The sequence below is a fragment of the Artemia franciscana genome, chromosome 5 (genome assembly GCF_032884065.1).
Source record: "Artemia franciscana chromosome 5, ASM3288406v1, whole genome shotgun sequence".
Lineage (NCBI taxonomy): Eukaryota > Metazoa > Arthropoda > Branchiopoda > Anostraca > Artemiidae > Artemia > Artemia franciscana.
In genome coordinates, this window is record NC_088867.1 from 2,533,123 (window position 1) to 2,560,311 (window position 27,189).

At 36.4% G+C, this 27,189-nt stretch overlaps 1 protein-coding gene across 1 annotated transcript in view; it reads right to left on the minus strand.

Moving 5' to 3' along the window:
- Positions 1 to 23,018: 23,018 nt before the first annotated feature.
- LOC136026872 (pancreas transcription factor 1 subunit alpha-like) overlaps positions 23,019 to 27,189 on the minus strand; it is a 28,395-nt gene continuing 24,224 nt past the window's right edge. The window contains exon 4 of the mRNA XM_065703660.1: positions 23,019 to 26,436. Within this exon, the coding sequence (XP_065559732.1) occupies positions 26,303 to 26,436 (134 nt within the window). The 3' untranslated portion in view covers positions 23,019 to 26,302. The remainder of the gene's footprint in view (positions 26,437 to 27,189) is intronic.

Below are 27,189 nucleotides of genomic sequence, written 5' to 3' on the forward strand. Positions count from 1 at the left end.
AATCCAGTGCGATTCTGTCAATCACGTATCAAGGACATTTGTTTATTCTATCCACCAAGCTTCATCCCGATTCCTCCACTCCAAGCGTTTTCCCAAGATTTCCCCCTCCAACTCCCCATAATATCAAAAGATCTGGTCGGGATTTGAAATAAGAGCTCTGAGACATGAATTCCTTCTAAAAATCAAATTTCATTAAGATCCGATCATCTATTCGTAAGATAAAAATACCCCAATTTTCACGTTTTCCAAGAATTCCGGTTTCCCCTCCAACTCCCCCCAATGTCACAGGATCTGGTAGGAATTTAAAATTAGAACTTTAAAGCACAAGATCCTTCTAAATATCAAATTTCATTAAGATCTAGTCACCCTTTCGTAAATTACAAATACCTCAATTTTCAAAATTACCCCCCCCCCCAATTCCACCAAAGATAGCAGATCCGGTCCGGTTATGTCAGTCACGTATCTTAGACAGGTTTCTATTCTTTCCATCCAGTTTCATCCTGATCTCACCGCTTTAAGTATTTTCTAAGATTTCCGGTCCCCCAACTGCCCCCCCCCCCAATTACACTTGATCCGGTTGAGATTTAAAATAAGAAATCTGAGTTACGAGGTCCTTCTAAATATGAAGTTTCATGAAGATCCGATCACTCCTTCGTAAGTTAAAAATACGTATTTTTTTTATTTTTCAGAATTAACCCCCCCCCCCCAATAGAGCGGATCCGTTCCAATTATTTAAATCACGTATGTAAGACTTCTGTTTATTTTTCCCACCAAGTTTCATCCCGATCCCTCCAATCTAAGCGTTTTCCATGAATTTATGTTCCCCCGCCCCAAACTTCCCCCATTGTCACCAGATCCGGTCAGGATTTAAAATAAGAGCTTTGAGACACGATATCCTTCTAAATATCAAATTTCATTGAGATTGGATCACCCGTTCGTAAATTAAAAATACCTCATTTTTTCTAATTTTTCAGAATTAACCCCTCCCCCAACTACCCAAAAGAGAGCGGATCCGTTCCGGTTATGTCAATCATGCATCTAGGACTTGTGCTTATTTTTCCCACCAAGTTTCATCCCGATCCTTCCACTCTAAGTGTTTTCCAAGTTTTAGGTTTACCCCTCCCACCCCCCCCCCCAATGTCAACAGATCCGGTCAGGATTTAAAATAAGAGCTCTAAGACACGATATCCTTCTATACATCGAATTTCATTGAGATCCGATTACCCATTCGTAAGTTAAAATACCTCATTTTTTCTAATTTTTCCGAATTACCCCCCCCCCCCCCTCAACTACCCCAAAGAGAGCGGATCCGTTCCGATTATGTCAATCATGTATCTGGGGCTTGTGCTTATTTTTCCCATCAAGTTTCATCCTGATCCCTCCACTCTAAGTGTTTTCCAAGATTTTAGGTTTCCCCCCTCCAACGCCCCCCAATGTCATCAGATCCGGTCGGGATTTAAAATAAGAGCTCTGAGACACAATATCATTCCAAACATCAAATTCCATTAAGATCCCATCACCCGCTCATAAGTTAAAAATACTTCATTTTTTCTATTTTTTCCGAATTAACCGGCACCCCCACTCCCCCCCCAAATGGTCAAATCGGGAAAACGACTATTTCTAATATAATATGGTCCGGTCCCTGATACGCTTGGCAAATTTCATCGTCCTAGCTTACCTGGAAGTGCCTAAAGTAGCAAAACCGGGACCGACAGACAGACCGACAGACCGACAGAATTTGCGATTGCTATATGTCACTTGGTTAATACCAAGTGCCATAAAAACTAAAATCAAAGCTCTGCTAATTAGTAAATACTAATTTGTAATAGCTCCCGGCCCTTCAGCTATCGGATAAATATTGAGAATATTTTTGATAAATGTTTTTCTGCATTTATTTTTTGGCGTGAGATAGAGTGAGAAGTGTGATGACATCCGTTTCTTCTGGGTTTGTTTGCTTTTACTGTTTGTATTGTCGCCCGGCTTTCGAGCCAGTCTCCCTGCCTTGGGATGTTACTGGGGGGGATGTTATGTGAATGGTTCGAATATATATAGTTAAAGAATAATAAAGAACTTGAACTTAAACACTAAAGTTTTTTACTGTTTTAAAAGGTAGAGTTTAGAGAAAGAGTCAAACTTTAGTGTAAAGAGGAGGGCGTAAAGAGGAAAAACCCCTTTCATATATGGAGTAATTTCTGTTCGTTTTAAGTTTTAACGTCGCCCCTTACTTTTAGTTGAATAACTAGTTTTTATTATTTAATTTATGGAAGAGGTGACCGTGTAAACATCAGAGGTGGCTCAGTTGATTGGAAGTTGAAAGTCCTAGTTACCTTTTTAAGATTCAAAACTGAACGGAGGGCATCTAAAACCCTCCTTCTCACAGACACCCTCTTTTCCCCAATCGCATTCAATAAAAATATTGAAATATTCTCTTTTTTTTAAAAACAGTGCAACGATCAGATAAATAAACTTCGAGGTGAAGATATCCCCTCAGAGCCCGAGGGAAGGGTTTTAAGTTATGCTTGGAGGCTTTTAAGGTTTTTATCGAAGAGGCAAACTCCGAAGAGGACTGGAATGACTAGAAATTTAAAGTTCTGGTTCCCATCTTGAGAGTCAAAAGTAATCTGATAGCAACTCCGTTTTTTCTCCAAATGCGCCCGGTCAAGTTCTTGAGATTTTCATTTTGTCCAAAATAGATCAAAGATCATATAATAAAAACACCCCCAGCCCTCCTCAAAAAATTATGAACGAAATTTTATTCCAAAAAATAAGTGAGCTGACCACTGGCCTTCTCTGCATGCCCCTCCCCCCAAAAAAAGCTGTTAACGATATTTTATTTCAAAATTATAGCAACTCACCCTGGCCATCCATGGCGCGACTTCCCTCCCCCCAAAGAAAATAAACAACTTATTAACAAAATTTTATTCCAAAACTTATGGGAGCTGACCTCTGGCTCTCCATGGCCCGATATTCCTCCCATTCCCCAAAAATATCGTCAATGATAAATCAAGGGAGCTGACCCCTGGCCTTCCCTCCATGCTTCCCCCCAACCAAAAAACTTATTAACGATATTCTATCCCAAAAATCATCGGAATTCAGTTTAATTTTTTTAGCTATTCCCAAAACTGTCCTAGACACCTATATTCTTTTCTACTAACAATAGTATGGCTACTGTCCTTTGTCCTAACGGTAAAAGCATAAGGCCTACTGCGTATTTGGTGCTTTACTAAGACGAATTATGCTAAAAATACTTTCTTTTGTACTTTTTACAACATTGAAAATAATTGAAAATTGCATTGAAACAAGACCAGGATTTACCAATAGGCACACTAGGCCTTCCACCTTTCACTATTTCTGAAGTTTTTGAGATATCCCCTAAAATCTTATAAAAACGTTGCGGCAAAAACGCTTGGGTCTAGAAGCGTCAAAGCTTGAAAGGCCCAAATTCCCAAAGTGATCAAAAATTCCCAAATTCACAAGACCCAAAGTGAAAAAAAGCTTGAAAAAGAAATTTAGCGAAAAACAAGTTTTTTAAGGAAAACTAAAGGCCATATTGAACTTAAGATCAATTTACGTTTCATTTGAATCTTGTTATATTCATTCTTTTGAATTTGTTATATCCAGCCAATCCGGACTAGTCCCAGTTAAAGATAGAAATGGGGCCACAATTAGTGATAAGGAAAAAGTTAAAGAAAGATGGGTGGAACATTTTGAGAATGTGCTAAACCGAGATACAGTTGCAGGAAAAGATATAGATGAAAATGAAAAAGTTTGTGATACCTTGGATGTGAAGGAAGATTTGTTTAGTGAGGAAGAATTAGCGACAGTACTAAAAGGATTAAAAAATAATAAGGCTCCAGGTGCTTATAGCATGATTAAATGAGTTTCTTAAATATGGTGGTTCTGAGGTTAGGAATAAGCTACTGAAGATTATGAACATGATTTTGAAAAAGGGGAAGTACCTAATGATTTTAGGAAAACCTGAGTTAAACCACTGTATTAGAAAGGTGACAAGAGTGAGTGTCGTAATTATCGAGGCATTAGTCTGGTCTCTGTAGGTAGCAAATTACTGAGTAATATGATACTTTTTAGATTGAGAGATGCTGTAGACAAAGTTTTAAGGGAAGAACAATGCGGTTTAAGAAAAGGTAGAGGATGTGTCGACCAAGTTTTCACTCTTAGGTTAATAATTGAGAAGTCCCTTCGTTGTCAAACACCTTTGGTCCTCAGTTTTATCGATTATGAGCAAGCTTTCGATTCTGTTGATAGAAGAGCGTTAAAAAAGGTCTTATCCTTATATGGTAGACCTGAAAAATACATTAAATTGATTTGTGCTATGTACGAGAATAATACTGCTGCGGTTAAGGTAGGAAATGAGGTTAGCAACTGGTTTTGTATTAAGTCAGGAGTTAAGCAGGGTTGTGTTCTATCCCCCTTTATATGGATCATTTTGATGGACTTCGTCTTAAGGAGCACAGGAAAGGCAATTGGAGACCATTGAATCAAACGGGGAGGAAAAACGCTCCTGGACTTAGATTATGCTGATGATTTAAGCATATTAGATGAAAGTGTGAACAAAATGAATGAATTTTTAGAGGTTTTGCAAGTTCAGGGTGCTAAAATAAGCTTGAAAATTAATGTTAAGAAGACTAAGTCACTAAGGCTAGGAATAAATAAAGATGAACAGGTGACATTAGGTAACGAAAAGATTGATCAGGCTGGGAGCTACAGTTACCTTGGTAGTATTATTTGTAAAGATGGTGGGAGCAGTGAAGATGTTAAAAGTAGAATAGCTAAGGCTCAGGGTGTTTTTTTCACAGTTAAAAAAAGTTTGGAAGAAAAGAAAGATAAGTCTGCAAACCAAGATTAGAATATTGGAAGCTACAGTGATGACAGTGATCAAATATAGCTCTGAAGCAAGGGCGCTCCGAAAAGCAGGTGAAAATTTACTAGATGTGTTCCAGAGAAATTACCTACGGATTGTTCTGGGTACCCGGCTGACTGACCGTATTTCAAACAGTAGGTTGTACGAAAAATGTGGTTAAATCCCTCTTTCTAGGGCTATAATGAAAGAAAGGTTGAGATGGCTAGGCCACGTTCTACGGATGAAGGATGACAGATTACCGAAGATTCTCCTTTTTGGCCAACCGTCTGGTGCTATACGGAAAGCAGGTCGTCCTTGTCTGGGTTGGGAGGATGTCATAAATAAAGATTTAAAGGAAATGGGAACTTCCTGGGAGGGTGTAAAGATGAAGGCTTTAAATAGATTAGGTTGGAGGAGGAGCGTGCGTAGCTGTGTTGGCCTCAGGCGGCTTGGTGCTGCAATGAGTTATTAGTAGTAGTAGTACTAGTATGAATTTTGTTATATAAGAAAATGTCCATTTCCATTTTTGTTACGTTTCTAAGAGTCGGACAAACATTTTTGTTTGGGATGGGGGGTTCTTACCCCATAACCCCTCTTAATACGGCTTTGCTAAGTAATACCAAGAACGAGACATTACCGTCAGATGGTTACCTAAATTCTGGAAATTGCTCTGTTACTAGCGTCAATTGAAGGGTGACAGAATGCCTGTGCTCCTTGGATTCCCTCTACAAGATTTTTAAAATACCTTTTTCCCTAGTATTTTCATTGAAAAATGTCTTTTTCAGTATTTCCGTAGAAAAATACTTGAAAATACGTTTACCCACAAGATATTTTAAAATATATTTAGATCCCACCCCCTGCATTTACATTCATTGAGGCCATTGTCTGTGATTTTTCTTTTATATAATGTATTTATTTCATGGAATGTGAAAGTAAATTTTTACTTGCAATCTCAACCTTCTTTATTTTTCTCCCCTGACCCTAAACCTAATCCCGAGAAACTGGAAGTCCCAGATGTAAATATTTCAGCGAATATATTCTGATTAATTTTGGATGTTTTGTTTTACAAATTTTGGATAATTTCTTAACAATATATGACATTCATAAAAAGAACTGTGTTAAGTGCTATGTAGTTGAATAGTCGTCATATCTTTTGTCAATATGGGAAACATTTATTGTTGAATTTAGTTTTTCTTTCAACAAAAAGATGTCTTTTTTCCAAAATTGTTTGCATCAGTTGACACGCACCACAGGTGGAAAAGTTTCCAACTTTGGGCTTAACAGATGGCACTTACCAGACAGCGATAAGGGTTCACTCCTTGGTCAACCGGCTACGTTACTTTAACGCTCGCTCAAATCATTTTTGCAACAAACCATACTTGATTGCTTTAGTTTGGTAAATATAATCAACAAGTTCCTCAACATACGAGTATTATTATTTCAGTTCGTATTAGGGTTTATGGTTGCCTTTCATCAAAACAGCCTACTTAGGAGGTTATCGCTTTTTACGACTCCTTTTATGGGATCAAGGTTAAAAATGCTTTTAGCAGCTTCCTGATGGGCATGGGGGATAAAAGCATCTTGTATATGAAGACCTTCAATTAGTTTCCAAGTGAAATGTTCTCAAATACCTTAGCATTCGTTGAAACATCAAAGCTTTAAGCAAAACCTATAAATTTGAATAATATAAGAACAACCGGTCGATTTATCTCCATATCTATATAGGCAAAACCGTATGCATGCCTATGTGTGTGTGCCCTCTATGGATTAATACACTGTTTCATCTGATCGCCAAGAAAATTGAAAAAAAAAAAAAAAAAAAACAGTTTAACACAGTCTATAAAGGTCTTAGGTATAAAATTCCCCCTACCCCGCCAAGGCCTTCTCAGCACTTTTCGCGCTGACTGAAACTAGAGAGCGCTCAATAAAAACAATTTGTAGTCCCTTTCAATCATATTATCCACACTTTCAGGATGAATTCTGTAGCCTAACACGTTTCCGAAATCACAAAATTTCTTTTCAATAAATTCTCTCAATTTGGTTGGTATTCAACCTAATGCTTTCAAAACGCCAATTTAATTTTTATGTGTGAAAAAATTTTCAGAGGATAATTGTTGGGGGGGATTCACAGCGAAATGACGAATTATTGGGGGTGGGGTGTTTTTTATATTAAAATGAACTTGAATCATATATCTTTTGACTTTTTATATGTGCAATGAAAATAATTTAATTAAGTTTTTATATAAAAATAGACTATAGGACAACTTTACGGGGTGGGATGATGTCGTAAGGAAGGGTTTAAGGGAAATTGGAACTTCTTTGGAGGGTGTAAACAGGAAGGTTTTGAATGGATTGGGATGGAGGAAGGTCATGTGTAGCTGTGCTGGCCCCAAGCGGCTTGTTGCTGCACTGAGTTGTTCGTAGTAGTAGTTATTAGTTGTAAATGGCAACTCTATTCATTCTTTAATTAACTCTATTTTGGAAAGTACATCGTTTGGAAAAAATCGTTGTTTGTGTTTATCGATTCAGTGCATTATCGTGTTTTTCGAATTAGGTATGGGGAGGGGAAAATCCCCCAACGCATGGAAGTTTTTTGGGGGGAGGGATTCTGAAAGGAATTTCCTGTGGTGGGGGTCCGGTATATTTTCCACACAGGGGAGTTTTTATTGTCAGTGGAATTTTCCAGGTGGTACTTCCCTTTCTTTTGAGGTCGCAGTGACACATGACGGGTAATTTAGTTACAACTAATAATTGCTTGTAAAACATGGTGAATACTAAAATCTGCCACCTGCTGTACATCTCAGAGCTACATTTGCTTCGTCAAGAACTGCACAGTTCTGCTACGACGTGTCTCCTTATGTCAGACGTGACACACTTTCCTGTTCTCCATTTTGCACATGTTTTTTGAACGTGGGTGACCCCTTGGTTCAATTTTTTCCTTGCAATTCGACCCCACCCACCCATTGTTGTCAGAATTCCAGCAAAAGGTAATAATTTTGAAAGTCAAACCCTGTTTTACATATATGGGGTTTCCTCTGCATTGCTTTGAAACAGACAGTGTCTTCAATCGCTCTCTTGTAGTTTTTGGTAGATTTGTGCTGCCTTTTTTATCTTGAAATTATAAAATGGCATAAAACGGAGGAATTAAACCCGTATTATAAACCAATCACATCGACCCAAGAGATAGCGAACTTAGGCCTCTTGCGTAACGTTCGTACCCGTACTATTCTTTATACTTTCCAATAGAACTAATAGCTTCAACAATTTCTTATGAATGACAATCATACATGGAAAAATTACATCCATCCAAATATAAACCAAGAGGTGGATGAGGTCTGAAATACCAAAAATGAATCATAGAATAATCATTTACATGGTTTTCTTTGACAGATTGTCCCACAGAAAAGTGGCTTTTCTGTGGCCACTGCTTTTATGTGCCACTATTTTGTGGCACAAAACAAGAATCATGCTCTAAAGCGAGCCCATAAACTATGGACTGGAAGTTCTAAGAAAACTAATTGATTCAGAACTATTGAAAAACATACAATAAGCTTCCCATTTTCAGATATAATAATACCGTGCATTGGCTTATTCGTCCCTAAAGAGTCTAACTGTCCATACAATATACATAGTTAGTATAAACAATTATTTTCTAGCTTCGTTAAACTAATCCAGTTCATTTGTTGGAGTTGTATTCCTTAAATAGAACAAATTCTTTTGTAGTATGACCCCCTGTTTAACTAGAGTCTATTTCCTATGAATTAGCTATACTGACCGAATAGCTATACTGACCGAATAGCTATACTGACCGAATAGCTATACTGACCGAATAGCTATACTGACCGAATAGCTATACTGACCGAATAGCTATACTGACCGAATAGCTATACTGACCGAATAGCTATACTGACCGAATAGCTATACTGACCGAATAGCTATACTGACCGAATAGCTATACTGACCGATTAGCTATACTGACCGAATAGCTATACTGACCGAATAGCTATACTGACCGAATAGCTATACTGACCGAATAGCTATACTGACCGAATAGCTATACTGACCGAATAGCTATACTGACCGAATAGCTATACTGACCGAATAGCTATACTGACCGAATAGCTATACTGACCGAATAGCTATACTGACCGAATAGCTATACTTAGCTATGCTGACCGAACGAAACCATGTACACCCAGATTATCAATACAGCATATCTATACTCTCTCAGAAATTCTTTGAAATTACCGGCTTGAAATTCTCAGGGAGGGGGGAGTTATGGAGGCCCGTCGCAACCTAAGAAATTTAATTGGTTCAAGGGGTAAGATAAACCTAAAAAGATTGTGTATCCTGGTTTTCAAAATGTGGGATTAACCTGAAATTTTGGATATTTTTTTTTTGGTGAGGTGGGATCAAGAATTTTCTTTATAAGAGCAAGGGGGACCGAATGGACCGAAGATGAGAGTTTTCAATCTGTCTAGAACTTTCTAGATTAATCAGGTGGACTGCTGTACTTACCCTGGTAGTATTATTAGCAATGACAGTGGGAGCACTGAAGATGTTGAAAGTGGAAGACCTGAGGCAAGGCTGAGGTTTTTTTTTCACAGTTAAAAAAGGTTTTAAGAATTAGAAGATAAGTCTGCAAACCAAGATTAGAAGATTGGAAGCTACAGTGATGACAGCGGTTAAATATGGCTCTGAAACACGGATGCTCCGAAAAGTGAATGAAGATTTGTTAGATATTTTCCAGAGAAATTGGCTACAAATTGTTCTGGGTACCTGGCTGACTGACCATATGTCAAACAGTAGTCTGTAAGAAAAGTGTGGCTCAATCTCGCTTTCTGGGGCCATAATGAGAAAATGGTTGAGATGGTCAGGGCACGTTCTGCGGATGAAGGATGACAGATTGCCGAAGGTTGTCTTTTTCGGCCAACCACTCAAGGCTAAACTGAAAGCAGGTTGTGCACCGCTGGGTTGGAAAGATGTTATAAAGAAAGCTTTAAAGGAAATGGGAACTTCCTGGGAGGGTGTCAAGAGGGAGGCTTGAATAGATTGAGATGGAGGAGAAGCGTGCGCATCTGTGTTTGCCCTAGGTGGCTTGGTGCTGCGGCGAGTTGTTTGTAGTTGTAGTTAGTAGTAGTGTCAGAATAGCGTAATTGTAATACCTACGATTCGACTACGATGGTCGAGTCAAAACTTTCAGGGGAGTGCAATGGGAGGGCAACAGGAATTCTAAAAATACCTTTAGGGAAAGGGAAACAGTAACAGAAACCTTTTTGTCACCTGGATATCCGTTAGTCCCAACAAGGACCGACAGTTTTTCCTTAAAATCACGAAAATTATATGGGTCAACTGCCGGGATGAGGGACCCTATATGCACAGAAACATCCCCAGAAAAAATATTTTGCCCGGAAATGGACCAAAACTTTTTTACAATTGCTAGGACTTGCAACGCCTTTTCCCAGCCCAATTACTTTGTTTCGGATATTTCTGGTAATCCCAGACCTAAACAGTTTGGGATGAACAAGTTCAAGGCTTTTAGTTCTGTCTTTCCAATCAGCTTGAAAGTAATAATATGGTTCTTGATTAGGTGAGCACATAAACCGAAAAAAAGAAACTAATTTAAGCTGTTTCTGTTTGTGATAGTCAAAAGCGGGCCTGAATTTGATCTGTCTCTGACAGGTTTGTAACTTACCGGGCTTAGGAACAGGTTTTGGTTATATGAGAACTTATAGGATCTTAATGAAAAAAATTAAAAAAAAAGTTTTTTTAACTGAAAGTAAGGAGCAACATTAAAACTTAAAACGAACAGAAATTACTTCGTATATGAAAGGGGCTGCTTCCTCATCAACCCCCCGCTCTGAAAAAGAAGAGTTGAGAGAAAGAGTTGAGAGAAAATTTTAAATTATCCCTGAAAAATTTTCCTCCCCTTACAAACAAAATTCCTTCCCCCACAAAAATTTGTCCATGGAAAAAATCTCACATATCCCCCCACCACAAAAATTCCCCCTAAAATCTGCATACTTCCCAATAACCAATACTACATAGACCCATTGCAAAATTTTGATCGGTCGGCTCTGGTGAAAAGGGGCGTTGGAGGGGACTATGTACCCTCCAGCATATTGTTTACTTAAAAAAGACACTAGAACTTTTGATTTCCTATCAAATGAGTGGTCTTTCGATCTTCTAGGGTCACTGGTTTGATACGATCACCCATTAAAAAAAAAAACAAAAAAAAACAAAAATAAAACAAAAAAACTAACAATCAAACGCGCCTCCATGGTCTTTCTTCTGGCAAAAAATGTAAAATTTCATATTTTGTATATAGGAGCTTGAACCCTCTAAATCGGGGTTCACTGATATGTTGATTCTGATGGTGTGATGTTCATCAAGATGACTTGATGTTTCGTGGATGTTTTCTCCCTTTTTAAAGAATTGGGCAATTTTTTTCGGCTTGTAACTTTTGATGCACAACATTAAACCTGATGAGTTTTATATATTTTGAATAGGCATCAAAATTCGATTCTTTTAATGTGTCTATTGTTATCAAGACTCTGTTTTTTAGAGTTTTGGTTACCATCAAGCCTCATCATTCCTTAATTACAATTCGCTACCACAAAATGTTTGAAAGAGACTACCAAAGCAATGGAATTTTTAATTTACAACTCGCAGCCTGTTTCTACAAAACAGATTATCATGTTTCCTTCTATTGCCATCTATATTTTCAAATCATTTTTAATATCTTAAATTCCTTTGCAATCAGATAGGCGAGTGCTTTCGATGGATCAAGGAAGTTCATAAGTTAAGTTAAATTCACAAGTTTATGAATTTATGAATTTTTTTTTAATCCACATTCACCAAACGAATGATTAAATTAAACAACACTTTCGCGGCTGAGAAAACGTATGAAGGTGTGCGGTCACGCGAAGGTCCACGTAACTACTTACCTATTAGCTCGACTGTTTACTTAAACCTCAACCATTTTAGTTAAAGAGAAAGTTTAGTTTAGTTTAGTTGAGGTTTAGTTCAATATTTTTCTCTCTTGGAAAAATTTAACTTCATCTTCGTTTCTGACAAGATTTCATTATAGTCAAGTCCTTAAACACTTTTTACATAGGGCTAACATCCAGGCAAGTGAACCAGAACAGGGGTGTAAATTAGAGGGCGAATGCCCTCCCAAGACATTGAAAACAACTTTTTTCGAATCTTCATTTTGAAAATCGAAAATTATCCTTTCCCTTCCCTTCCTCTTCATTTTTATGAATTTGTTTATTTATACCGAAATAGTCTTCATTTCAAATCCTGTCTAAAAATTTAGATTTTTACACTATCCTAAAAAATTTAGCATATTTTATAGTATGTATTTTTCTATACTCTTTCAAGATATATATTACTAGTCACTTCCTTTGCAAATTCCATTGTAAGCCCTTTGAGGACCCTTAAGTAAAGCTATTATCTTATTAATTGACCGAAGAAAATGGATACCCAAACCAGCAAAAAACAAAATTAAAAAATTTATAAAAACCTATAAATTTGCCCAAGCTGGCACGCTATGGTCTGACCATTACCTACACCTAAACCTTATACCTACACCTGGTGGCACCAAAGGGGAAGTGACATCTTTCCCTCCTGAATTTCAAAAAAATTCCCCTTTATGTCAATACTTAAAAATCTCTTTTGGTATTTCTCATTGAGAACATTAGAACAAATAACCTGGGTATTTTGTAGTGGTTTTGCTGTCTAAAGGAAACATATTAATAAAACTGGTATTATTAAATTTCTTACTATATACAAATATCATGATCAATTTTCTTGTAATGAAGACCCATCCCCCCCCTCACACACATACCCTTTGGTCGAATTATAGTCCTAGGACACAAGATTATTACTGAGATTCTATTTGGGAAGGACATGCAAAAAGAAATCTAACGATATAAGCATATTGTATTAGCATGCTCCCTTTAGAGGTGTTTAACCAAAACAAATTTTCAGTTTCCCCCTCCCCCCGATAAAAATAACGAATATATTCCCCCTTCCTATATTTTTGTGACTTGGCGTTAGTGTCTAACCCATTTTCTCCCCAAAATATCAAGGTATCCTCATAATGCATATGTTACTACTACTACTACTGCTAATAACTCACCGTAACATCAAGCCACCTGAGGCCAATACAGCTGCGCACGCTCCTCCTCAATCCCAGTCTATCCAAGTCTCCCTCTTTTCACCCTCCCAGAAAGATACAATTTTCCCTTAAAACTTTCTTTAAGACATGCTCCCTCCCCAACTGCGGACAATCTGCTTTCTGTTTAGCCCTAGACGACTGGCTAAAAAGGACATCCTTCAGCAATCTGGCATCCTTCATCCATTTCTGCAGAACGTACCCATCTCAACCTTTATGTCATTATCAAACAGTTCGTGGTAACGAACTGTAGTAAGGAGCAACCTGGCTCAATAGTAACGGAAACTCTAAAAAACGGAATTTGATATCAATAGTTACATCAAAAGAATTGTATTTTTACGCTGATTCTAAATATATAAGTTTCATCAAGTTTAGTTTTACCCGTCAAAGGTTAAGAGCCTGAGAAAATTTGCTCTTATTTTAGAGAATAGGGGTAGTACCCCCTAAAACTCAAAGAATATGAACAGAAATCACACCATCAGATTAAGCGTGTCAGAGAACCCTAGTGTAGAAGTTTCAAGCTCCTATCTACAAAAATGTGGAATTTTGTATTTTTTCCCAGAAGACAGATCACAAATGCGTGTTTATTTGTTTCTTTGTTTGTTTTTCTTTTCTTTTCCCCATGGGTGATCGTATCAACCAATGGACCTAGGATGTCACGAGAGGGATCATTCTAATGGAAATTAAAAGTTCTAGTGCCCTTTTTAAGTGACCAAAAAATTGGAGTGCACCTAGGCCCCCTCCTACGCTCATTTTTTCCCAAAGTCACTGGATCAAAATTTTGTGATAGCCATTTTGTTCAACATAGTCGAAAAACCTAATAATAAGTCTTTCGGGACGACTTAATTCCCCACAGTCCCCGGGGGAGGGGCTGCAAGTTACAAACTTTGACCATTGTAACATATAGTAATAATTCTTGGGACGTGTACAGACTTTTTCAGGGGGGACTTTTTCACGTTAAAGGGGGTCGGGGTCTACGTGGGAAGATCTCTCCGTGGAGGAATTTAGCATGAGGGAAAAAAATTTCTATGAAGGGGCCGCAGGATTTTCTAGCATTATTTAAAAAAACAATAAGAAAATAAATAAAAAAAGGTTATTCAGGCGGAAGTAAGGAGCAGCATTAGAACCTAAAACGAACAGAAATTATTACGTATATAAGGGGGTTAGTCTCCTCCACAATACATCTCTCTTTACGCTAAAGTATTTATTAGTAATTTCAACTATTTATTTCTAGGGCCTTTGTAATTCACGGGTCATTTTTAAAGAAATGGGACCATTCTGTTCAGCCTAGTCGAAAACCTAATAATTATGTCTTTGGGGACGACTTAATCCCTCACAGTTCCCGGGGGAAGGGCTGCAAGTTACAAACTTTGACCATTGTTTACATATAGTAATGGTTATTATGAAGTGTACAGAAGTTTTCAGGGGGACTTTTTCACGTTGGGGTGGGAGTGGGCTGGAGGAGGGGGTTACGTGGGAAGATCTTTCAATGGAGGAATTTATCATGGGGGAAGTGAATTTCCATGAAGGGGGCGCAGGATTTTCTAGCATTATTAAAAAAACAACAAGAAAATAAATATTTTTTTTTCAGCTGGAAGTAATGAGTAGCATTAAAACTTAAAGCGAACATAAAATATTACGTATACAAGGGGGCTCGTCTCCTCCACATTACCTTACTCTTTACGCTAAGGCATTTTTAGTAATTTCAACCATTTATCCTACGGCCTTTGTGATTGAGGGGTCATTCTTAAGGATTTGTGACAAAATTTAAGCTTTAGTGTAAAGGGCGAGGTATTGACAAGGGGGCGAAACCCCTCATATACGTAATAAAAATACACAAATATAGAAGTTCGTTACGTAAGTTAATTCGTAAGGTACGTATGTTTATTAGTAACAAAAACGTGCTTAAAAAAATCTAGTTGCACTTTTAAGTAACTAAAAATTGGATGGCAATTAGGCCTCCTTCCCCACCCCATTTTTTTTTTTTTTTATCAAAAAAAAATTATCAGATCAGAAAATAAATATAAAAAAAACAAGTTTTTTGAACTGCAAGTAAGGAGCGACATTAAAACTTAAAACGAACAGGAGTTATTCCGTATATGAAACGGATTGTCCCCTCCTCAACGCCTCACTCTTTACGCTAAAGTTTTTTATTTTAAAAAAAGTAGAGTTGCAAAATGAGTCAAGGCTGGGAATCCAACCAATTATTGTACTGAGTTTACTTGTAATTTTTAGAAATCTGATGCCCAGTGTTAGTAACTGTGGTACAATTGTATCGCTTTGGTACACTTGACCTCTACGGGTACAATGTAGCACAATAACACAATATTTGGTACACTTTCCAAAATATGTTACAATTCAGTGTTTTTATACTGATTGTAAGAAAACTGTCTGATTGGGTGTTGGATGAACAGCTAGATATTTGTGTTTTTATCCTACCATTTATCCTACGGCCTTTGTGATTGAGGGGTCATTCTTAAGGATTTGGGACAAAATTCAAGCTTTAGTGTAAAGGGCGAGGTATTGACGAGGGGGCGAAACCCCTCATATACGTAATAAAAATACACAAATATAGAAGTTCGTTACGTAAGTTAATTCGTAAGGTACGTATGTTTATTAGTAAGACAAACGTTCTTTTAAAAAAAATCTAGTTGCACTTTTAAGTAACTAAAATTGGATGGCAATTAGGCCTCCTTCCCCTTTATCAAAATCGTCCAATCAAAACTATGAGAAAGCCATTTAGCAGAAAAAAATTTCTATGCAAATTTCGTTTAATTATTCATTTGCGGTGCCAAAATCAAAACATGCATTAATTCAAAAACGTTGAGAAAAATAAATATAAAAAAAAACAAGTTTTTTTAACTGCAAGTAAGGAGCGACATTAAAACTTAAAACTAACTGGAATTATTCCGTATATGAAACAGATTGTCCCCTCCTCAACGCCTCACTCTTTACGCTAAAGTTTTTTATTTTAAAAAAAGTAGAGTTGCGAGAATGAGTCAAGGCTGGGAATCCAACCAATTATTGTACTGAGTTTACTTGTAATTTTTAGAAATCTGATGCCCAGTGTTAGTAACTGTGGTACAATTGTATCGCTTTAGTACACTTGACCTCTACGGGTACAATGTAGCACAATAACACAATATTTGGTACACTTTCCAAAATATGGTACAATTCAGTGTTTTTATACTGATTGCAAGAAAACTGTCTAATTGGGTGTTGGATGAACAGCTAGATATTTGTGTTTTTATTATAACGTCTGTAATATATACATATCGGTTTTCGATCAAGTTACTATCACGTATCGATTCTTGGCAAGCCGTTTTGAATTTATCTGCGGCAAAACGTGGCATCTCTATGGTTTGCACTAAGCCGAAGGCGCGGACAAAAAAAAAAAAATTCAAAAGTAAGGAGAAACGTGGCAATATAACTGACCAAAACAATCATCCAAGTTTGCTTATAGCAAAATGAGCCTGAGCATAAGTAAATGAGCAAGATAGGAAAAAAGCTCACACGGGTATGTTAGAGGAAACTTTGTTCACAGAGAGGGCTATACAGGAGTGTTAAAAGAAGTTGCCACTCTAAACAGAACTAAACACCCATTTCTGGGAAATGACTTTTGGAACCAGGGTGAATTGTGGTTGTCCAAGGTCAAGCCAGAAAACGTTAATTAATACAGGTGCTAAAGTTGTTGAGAATCTACTCGCTTTGCTAAATTTTTCATCTTTTTGTATGATGAATGGTAGATGATAGCTTTTGGATCAGTGATAATCGATAATCTATAGCAAATCACACGAATTACTGCGTTAATAGACTTTGTACAGGAGACCAATGCATCTGGGACAATTTTAGCTTCCTGTGCAGCTGGAAGCTGTGCAGCTTCCTGTGCAGGGGTTTGAAAGCTAGATCGCTGCTTTAATCACTACTGTATGAGAATATATAAGTCTGGGTTTGCATAGGTTCCCTGTAGGATTTTACTTTGGATGGTGCATTCATGGCAGTCGTGATCCAGAGTTGTAATATCATGCACCATGGCCTGCTCACAAAAATGATAATGATTAATAATATTCATTAGCTATTTAAACATGTAGTGGTTATATTTTACGAGATTTAATGTTCTACTGGCTATTTCTTGGGGGTGAGCGGGACTATGACTGGGGGAAGACTTCATCTGGCATACCTGTGGCATTATTAATTTGTAGAAAATTCTGCAAAAGGGACCATCAGCTATCATTAGCAAATGCTGTCTAGACCAAACATTTACCAGTGCTAGCTACAAATGTTTTCCAGTCGAAAAACGACAAAATCAAACATTTAGACGATTTAACAGGGTAGAGAACTCGGAGATCCTCTGCCCTTTTTAATTGCCACCCCTGTCCAAGCAACTCGATTCTTGCTCGCTGCTTTGGTACAGTTATCTATTTTGCCTGCCCACTCAAACGCCCGTCAGATTCATCTTCAATTCTTATTTGACAGTAAATGGCTGGAAGGACACCAGAGGTAGACAACACGCAAGATCAGCAGACATCACACATGATCGACTCATTATCAGGCAAATGAAGCTCTAACCCTTGCCCAGGACTGAATACTCTGGAGACAACTAACAGTGCAGACTTCTGGTTCCCTCTACGCTGGCAACGTTGCTGAGGAGGGATGAAGAGGGTAAGAGTAGGGAGGAGTAACTGGTTGTTGGACTATGATTCGGGAAGAGACAGTAAGTTAAATCAAATGCCACAGTTTGGATCCTGTGTATCAAAATGCCATATTTGCAATATCTTAGGAATAATTTCAGAGTTTGAGTTAAAACTTTCAGGCTGTAGAAGAGACGAGTAGGGTGGCTTTCAGTTTTGCAAATTGGGTAACAAAAATGCTGTCTTTGACCCATCTAAAAATTTTGCACTTTGAGCCCCAGTGAGTATCAAGTTTAATTCATGTCAAAAGGCTAGGTAAAAAACTACACAAAAAAGTTTTACAAATGTTCTTAATGCTCATCAACAATAAAACCAAGTCAATTAAAATAACATCCTTTAATTAGTCAAATTTAAAATGGTGAGAAATTCTTGTCAATGAATAAATAAGTCAATCTTGTCAATGAATAATTTTACAAATGTTCTTAATGCTCATCAACAATAAAACCAAGTCAATCAAAATAACATCCTTTAATTAGTCAAATTTAAAATAGTGAGAAATTCTTGTCAATGAATAAATAAGACCCAGAAAGAACTGAACTTAAAATTAACTAGACCTACGTTGCCCGGGCAATGTGAAGTGTTGTGGCAATCTTTGTCCGGCTTCAACGACTATAGTGTTGCGAGAGCAACACTTTGGTTTTGTTTCTTTGCTATCGATCAGTAATCACATGATCAAAGGCTATTCCTCAGCGTTGAAAAAAACAACAACAAAATAGTATCGAAAGAAGGGACTAAATTGACTTTGCTGCCAGTTGAACTTTATTCTTTTCAATCGTAGACATTGTGACGGATGAAAAATCAGGACAATATCTTATATAATTTAGTTGGTATTATAAAGCCATCCCTAACTTTTCAGGATCAAAATACCATAGATGACATTCTATTAATTATTACGAAACTATCTTATTGTTTTACATTCTCGTTTGTGCTTGTTTCTTCACTATCGGTTAAATGATGAAGTTGTCAGCCTATCAAAGTTTTCAAAACGGTATATTAAAACAAGAACGCAATCAGTTATCACATGACCAAAGGCTATTCCTCAGCGTTGGAAAAACAACAGCTACAAAATAATATCGAAAGAAGGGACTAAATTGACTTTGCAGCCAGTTGAACTTTATCCTTTTCAATCGTAGACATCGTGACTGATGAAAACCTTTTCAGGATTAAAAATACCATAGGTGACACTAATTATTACGAAACTACCTCATTGTTTTACGTTATCGTTTGTACTCGTTGCGTAAACACTTAATTCTGTCAGATTTAACGAGATCGAATTCAATGTGCACCAATTTGCACAAATTTCTAGCCCAAAGTGAACAGATTCTTACTTACAAGTCCCTCTCCCGCGATAGACATCAAGTTCACCGGAAACAAATAAGTGAGTACATCAACTAGCAAAAGTTGCAAACCCTTCATCGCTGAAGATTGTAGCCCAACAGCCGATTATTACTTACAAATCCCCTACATTTCTTACCACTGGAACCAAATTGGCTTAACCATCAAATACACCGGAAACAAATAATAGGTACACCAACTAGCAAAATTGGCAAACCCCTCATTTACGATAATATTTATGAGCTAACAGTCGTTTATGGCCCAAAGTGAACCAATTCTTACAAGTCCCTCTCCCGTGATAGGTACCGGAAACAAATAAATGGGTACACCAGCTAGCATAGTTGCAAACCCCTCATCGCTAGATGACTGTAGCCTAACAGCAGATTATTACTTACAAGTCTCCTACATGTCTTACCACTGGAACCAAATTGGCTTTACTATCAAATTAAATAAAAAAAAACTAGTTTTTTTTTAACTGAAAGTAAGGAGCAACATTAAAACTTAAAACGACCAGAAATTACTCCGTATATGAAATGGGTTTTCCCCTCCTCAACGCCTTGCTCTTTACGCTAAAGCTTTAAATTGTTTTAAAAATTAGAATTGTAGCAAAGAGTCAAAGTTTCGCGTAAAGAGCGAGGGATTGCGGAGGGGAAAACCCATTTCATATACGGAGTGATTTCTGTTCTTTTTAAGTTTTAATATCGCTCCTTACTTTCAGTTAAAAAAAACTAGTTTTTTTAATTTAATTTCTGAATATTTTTGAATTAATGCATGTTTGATTTTAGTTCCCCGCACATAAATTATTAAAATGAAATTTGCATACTAATTCTTTTTTTTTGGCTAAATGACTTTCTCTTAATTTTGATCCGACGATTTTGAGAAATAAGCGGTGGGGAATGATGCGTAGCTGCCCTCCAATTTTTCGATTACTTAAAAAGGTAACTGGAACTTTTAATTTTTAACGAGCGTTTTTATTAGTAAGAAATACACGTAACTTAAGAATTAACTTGCGTAACAAACTTTTATATTCTTATATTTTTATTATGTATATGAGGGGGTTTGTCCCCTCGTTAATACCTCGCTCTTTATACTAAGTCTTAAGTTTTGTCCCAATTCCTTAAGAATGACCCCTGAATCAGAGAGGCCATAGAATAAGTAGTTGAAATTACTACAAATACTTAAGCATAAAGAGCGATGTATTTATCTCCTCCTAAATACCTCGCTCTTTATGCTAAAGTACTTTTAGAACCCCTCATATGCTTAATAATCTCTGTTCGTTTTAAGTTCTAATGCTACTCCTTACTTTCAATTGAAAAACTTTTTCATGTTTATTTTTTCATTGTTTTTTTATAGTAATGCTAGACAATCCTGTGCCCTTTTCATTGAGCTTCTCTTCCCCCATGACATATTCCTCCAAGGAAAGATCCTCACATATAGCCCCCTCCCCTCCACCCAACCCCTTAAACCAAAAGAATCCCCCTGAAAACGTCTGTACACTTCCCAATAACCATTACTGTATGTAAACACAACCCCTCCCCCAGGGAGTGTGGGGGAGTAAGTCATCCCCAAAGACATAGTTATTATGGTTTTCGACTATGTGGAACAAAATGGCTATCTCAAATTTTGATCGGTTGACTTTGGAAAAAAATGAGCGTGGGAGGGGGCCTAGGTGCCCTCCAATTTTTTTGGTAGATTCTTTGACTTTTAGGTGGTGTTTCCCCCTATTTTCGAAAATAAGGTAAATTTTCTCAGGCTCGTAACTTTTGATGACGAAGACTAAATTTGATGAAACTTATATATTTAAAATCAACATGAAAATCCGATTCTTTTGATGTATCTTTTGCATCAAATTTTCGATTTTTAGAGTTTCGTTTACTATTGAGCCGGGTCGCTCCTTACTACAGTTCGTTACCACGAACTGTTTGATACACTGGAAACAAATAATAGATACACCAACTAGCAAAAGTTGATAACCCCTCAATGCCGAAGGTGATTATTACCTAACAGTCGACTGTTGTTTACAAGTCCTCTATATCTCTCACAATTTGTATCGGCCTAGATTTTGTTTCAGTGTATACCTTACTACTTAAGTTGTCAATCCCTTGAAACTTTGGTATACCTCATGAAGGAATTTTTGTACCAAAAAATGGATGTCATGTGCTTTGATCAGCTCATCAAGAGCTATCGATTGCCGTCGAAAAAAATTCTATCTGTCTTAGTTCAAAAGTTGATTTTTCTTTGCCGTAGGCCAAGTTTCTAACGTCACCACTTAGAAAAGGGCAAAGGATAAGCTCCAATTTCTTTAGCAATGAGAGAACTTTTAAAGTTTATTAGGCACATCTGATACTATTTCTCTACCGCAATCCCAAGTCCGAAAAACCGAATGATAAACTCAGCTGAAATCACGGAACAATAGATGGCAGCACAAGACCCGTGGAAAAATGCCACATTTTTGCTTCTGTAAATTTTTCCATTTATCACTCAAAGAAGATATATTGGCTGTGGGGCAGGGTAACAGCCGCATGTATTTAACACTTATAGATTTTAGTCCATCTTCAATTTGAAAGTGGTACCTGCCTGCTTGCCTGCTAGAACGGAGCTTTCCACTCGAAATCAGAAACATGGTTTGATGAAACGAAAGCTTGGCTGCACAACTTCAGATACTCCTCTCTGACATAGGCTATATAACTCCACTTTACTTAGCACACCATGGGCTCTGGCTCGTGGACAAGTAAAAACCATCCTTTTTGGCCCCAAGCAAGAGTTCTGCGGAGCTTTCCAAAATGTAATGTCATATTCATCAATCCGGCCTGAGGTCCACACTTTCCGTAAAAACCGCACAGGTTAGAACCTTACCAGTTTCCAGGAATAAGCTGAGATAAGCGGCATAGGAAAAAAAACGGGATAAAACCAAAGTGTTGCTGTTGCAATACAATAACCACACTAAACGTAAAGGTAATAGATACGGAATGGATGAGCTCAAGCAAGCTTTTCTTCGGGCCATTTCCTTGTTTCGTTTTGTTTATTTATATTAATAAATCCATCTTTCTCTCTCTCATTTGTTTGTGCTGTAATTGGTTGCTACCCTGAGTAGACACACTCTCTAACGGTGTTTTATTTTTCCCAAAATTCATTTATTGAAATATGATGAAATTTTCAATTGACGAAATTTTTTTTACAGCTATAGATTCTTTGAATGGGTGCAAACTTCTATGACCTATATTGTTTCGTTTTTATTTTTGGTTTATTTTCTATTTCATTGTTTTGTTTCATTTTTCCGCAATTAAAAATCCAAACCATGTAAAGGTTACTTCTTAATATAATAATAAACTAGTTCTAGGATAGAATTTCATCATATTAAGAGACTTTGAGTGACAAGTTTAGCCTCTGAATTTGACAATGTCTCCATTTAAAACGGTATATTGTAACATTTTCTGACAGTAACCCTCTAGTAATTTTTAAGCACGTGCCTCGAACTAAATGTTTATACTAGTATTAATTATTAAATTAATGCACTTGTACGCTCTGAAGTTTTAATTGTTTTCAATTTCAAATTAAAATTGAGATTGTGGTCAAATTTAAGAGAAAACGCCAAAAGTGCGATAAAATCGTAGTAAAATTGACAAAAATAACGATGCTTGGTACCTCAGCGCTTTGGACTTAAATAACTTACCAATTGGTTAAAAAAGGTCTAAAATTTCCCTCCTATCTATCATGAGTGAAATTACTCAAGCACATTTAAAGCAATACATTGTGATGCGCTCATGAACTTGCAGCACACGGACTGCATGGACTTGCAGGGATGAGACTCTTTAAGTCAATAAGAGCATGGTTTGTTGTGCAAAGGTTCATAATTTACTTACTGAAGAAAGATAAAGATTGCCCAGTCAAAGTACCTTCTGAACTATGGTTTACCTACTGTGGTAATCAGCCAAAAAAGTAAAATCGTTTATTTACAAAGACAAATAAATAACATTTATAAAAACTGAGACTTGTATGACTAGAAATAACTGACTAGCCTAAACAAGGTTGACTTAAACATGATCTGCTGCTATCTTTACAAGGATTATATTATACAAAAACCATAGGTGAGGGAAGGGACTCAGAAAATAAAGGCATTGTGTAGAATTTTAGCGTAGAATGTATTGACGTTAGGTGATAGACGATAGATGGCATTGATAGATTGATCTGACAAAGAAATGATACTGGTCCTTTTAAGGTAACCCGTTTTGATTTTGTATATTGCTCAAACTGAACTTTTGGGAGTGAAGAAAAAAGGCTTGAAAGGTTATGCTTAGGCATTCAAGGTCGATATTATAAGGCTTAGGTCAATAGTGTGGTGCCCATCCTGAATTTTTCACCACAGACTCACAATGGACACAGGTTTATATTCTCCAAACATGATGAAAATATACAAAAAATGAATGAATAAAAGCAACTAATAAATATAATAGATTTAAACAAAACAACGCAGTTGACACAAATGAACAACCAAAATAGCCAAAATAGTCAGCTTAATAACAAAATCAAAATTGTCAAATAATGCCACTTTTACATTATCTTAATTTAAATCAACTTACAATAGCCCAATTCTTATAGGCTTGTATTTCAAAATTATATTTTAAGTGAGTTTTAACACATTCCAGAACACATTACCTTCTGGAATGTGTTCAAAAGAGAAGGATGTATTCAAGATAGGGATTCAGTTCCATTTGAAACACAATCACTTTATGAAAAATAAAAGGCTTTCGGCTGCAATATTACATTTATAGGAAAATAAATACAAAAAGTATTTTAAAACTGTATACCAGGTACAATAGGAACAGCTGCAACTAGCACCCCTTCACAAAGCCCAACAGTAGGGAAATTCAAAGTAAGCTAAAAATCACTAAGATTTAATTTTTGAAAATTTCATATCAAATATTAGTGTCAATTTCTTTGAATCAGGAAAGCTTCTCACATTCATCAGGCTTTTGCTATGCAATATTTTTTGTCTGGAGTATAAAATATGCAAGATTAGTTTCCAGGTTTAATTCTGAGGGAGGCTAGGTTCATTTTTTTTTACTTCTTGTTAAAAAAAATCAAAAAAAAATCCAATTTTTGAATAAGAAGCTTAAAATTGTCTACAGAATCTACAGTAGCTAAAGTATTTCATGTTTACTAACTTCCCAAAATTTGATACTGCCTATTTTGCTTACTTTACACACATTATGATTAGTATATGTAATATATCAAAGATCTAAAGCGAAAATTGGATACAAATAATTTGTTTAATTGAATTTATAATCGGCTTCAGGAGATTGCTGTACAACGTTAGATGTCACTGACGATCTTTTTTCAAACCATTACAGTCTTCTCTCTTATCGGCATCACTGTGTATTTTGGTAAAAAAAAAAGGGGTAAAATCAAATAGGTTATTGTGATTTTCTCTTGACTGATAAAATGTAAGCACTAGATAGTTCTTTTGTTGCTTTTTTCTTTTTAATATTAACCTAATTAATATAAACCTTAATTAAGGTTTCTTTCAGCCTTCAAAATATAGAAAAATATAAGTTAAAATATAAGAGAGTAAAATATAAATATACAGTAAGCAAAATATAAGAGAATTAACAACATGGACATAAAAAATCAAACATATTGGAATGTACATTAAGGAAATTAAATGGAATGTACATTAAAAAATATTAAAAAAAAACAAAAAACATTAAGACTTTTTAATTATTAGAACCAGCTTTTGTAATGCTTTATAAAAATATACCAGGTTAAACTGAGAAACTACAATGGTGCCATCCAGAGATAAGAGCCTAGTGACCTCTTCTATTTTTAATCGTACTGTAGCGCTGTTGTTTTCTTTTAACTATACTTTACTCAGCAAATTACACCGTTCCACAAATCTGGGGCCCCTCTAAAAGGGCCGCCTGATAGCCATCAGAATCACTTGGGTTCGACACCGCGTGGTACCTGTCCCGATCCATATTTTTATACATGGTTCCAACGCCTTAGCTGCTGACAGTTGGTAAGCTAAAGAGCTACCACAAAACAATTGTCACGTAAATTTCATAAGCAGTTTCTTTGTGCTACATACTGCATATTTATTTATGAGCATCAGTCCTGGCCGAGTGGATTGGTGCGCTGGATTCAGGATCCTTTGTCTGACAGGGCGAGGGTTCGAATCCTAGAGTACCCAATTATTTAGTTTGGGAGTGGGGTCAGTGGCGTGACTCTGCAAGCTGAACCAGAGTCGACCCAGCTCTTAATGGGTACCTGGAGAAATCTGGGGAAGGCCCCCCATTGAACTTCCTGGCTGAAGGGCCAAGAAATGAAGTTCAACACCGCCGGTAGGGACTGTAAAGTCTAATGCCGTATTCTTTACCTTTACCTTTACCATAAGCCTCTTGAACTGTACCAAACTTATCTTTCAGTTTCGGCCAACGAAAGTTCAACAAATTCCCATAAATTGGAAACAGGACTTATAATATTTAAGGTACCAAGATTGCTTTGCACCGAAAACCTACAGAAAAAAATCATTTACACGACTTCCATTTTGAGATAGTTTTGTCAATGCAAAATTAACATTTTTTTTAATATTTTAAATACAACAGATGAATGTCTTTGAGCATTTATAGTTGAATCCAAAAGAAACTATGGGACCTCTAAAAAAAAAAAAAAAAAAAAAAAATTGTGACTCGAAAACTTATGGACCTCTAAAAAAAAAAAAGGAATTGTGACTCGAAAACTTATGGTTCCTTTTACTTTTCTGAAACTTCACGGAGAAGGCTTTAAACCAAACACACTATCCAAAATGGCGGGTTGTTTGTTCCTCCAGAAATAAGAAATAAAATGATTGGCTTACAAACATAAGTCACAAATGTATACCAATAAAATTAAAGCATGCACTTATCATGGAGTTGTAGGAAAGTAACCTTCCATTTTCTCTTTAGTTGAATAAGTAACTTGTTACCCTTGTTTTTTTGGTATCCCTAGTCGAAAGACATTGAAAACTAAAAATATGTTTGGCTACTGTAGTGTACCATCAAAACTTGAGCATAATCAGAATTTTAAAGATTTCATGAATTTGAGGAAAATACTGATACTGGACATATACTATAAATGATCTTTATGCCTAAACTTCTGGATATTGAAGCTTGAAAAAATGATTGTATGAGGCATGGACTAGAGATCCAAGAATAAAACAACAAAATACACTTAGTTCCAACAACGAAAAGGTTCTTGAGATCAATACTTTTGTTTTGTCGTCCTAGGGTCTTCCGGTGTCCAAAGTTTTGTAATCATTGTTCCTGGACCAGCAACACCAGCTTCTTTCTCAATCGTCCATGAAATCGAATGTACAGAATAATTTTCGAAAGGGTCTAAATAGACGAAACAGAAAAAAGAACTATTAAGAGCTTACCATAAAAGAAAGGAAAATTAAAACTAAGCAACTGAGAGTAAACAGTAATATTAGATAAAAACAAGCTGAGATAAATAAATAAAAATGCACAGGAATGGAGAAAAATGACTTCAACCATTGGTTTAAAAATTATGTATCTATTATTTTAAATTCAAAACAAACTTCCGAAGAAAAAAATAAACTGAATATTTTTACTTCAAAGAAAAAATTCTGTAATCCAACATTTTCTAGTCCAGCTTAAAATTTTCTGTGCACACACTGGTTCGTCAGCAAAAAAAGGTTCTGTTTTGTCTGGTTCGCCTCAAGTGTAGCATGAAAAATTTAAGGTATGGTTCATTTCAGTCGAAGCATCTTTATAGCCACTTCACGGATGAAAAGTCTAGCAACCCTTGGCTCAAGTATCGAGAAGCATTCTATGTATATTTTGTGGAGTTTACTTTTTTTTCAGCAAAATAAATTTGAATTCACACCGTCCTGGATAGAAAACTTGGCCATTCGTATAGTATTGAAAGACTTCTGCATGCTGATTGTTGAATTAAGTGTTATGTTTCAGCAAGAGATATTATTTTATTCCATCTTTCGTTTTTCAAATTTCACCGTCTGAGCCCATGTGTGGCTCAGAAGTACTTTTTGTTTTAACTATTACTCTGTATTTGACAGTTAATTTGGGATTCTGGGCAATAAATTTATGTAGTATCAACTTCATATTTTA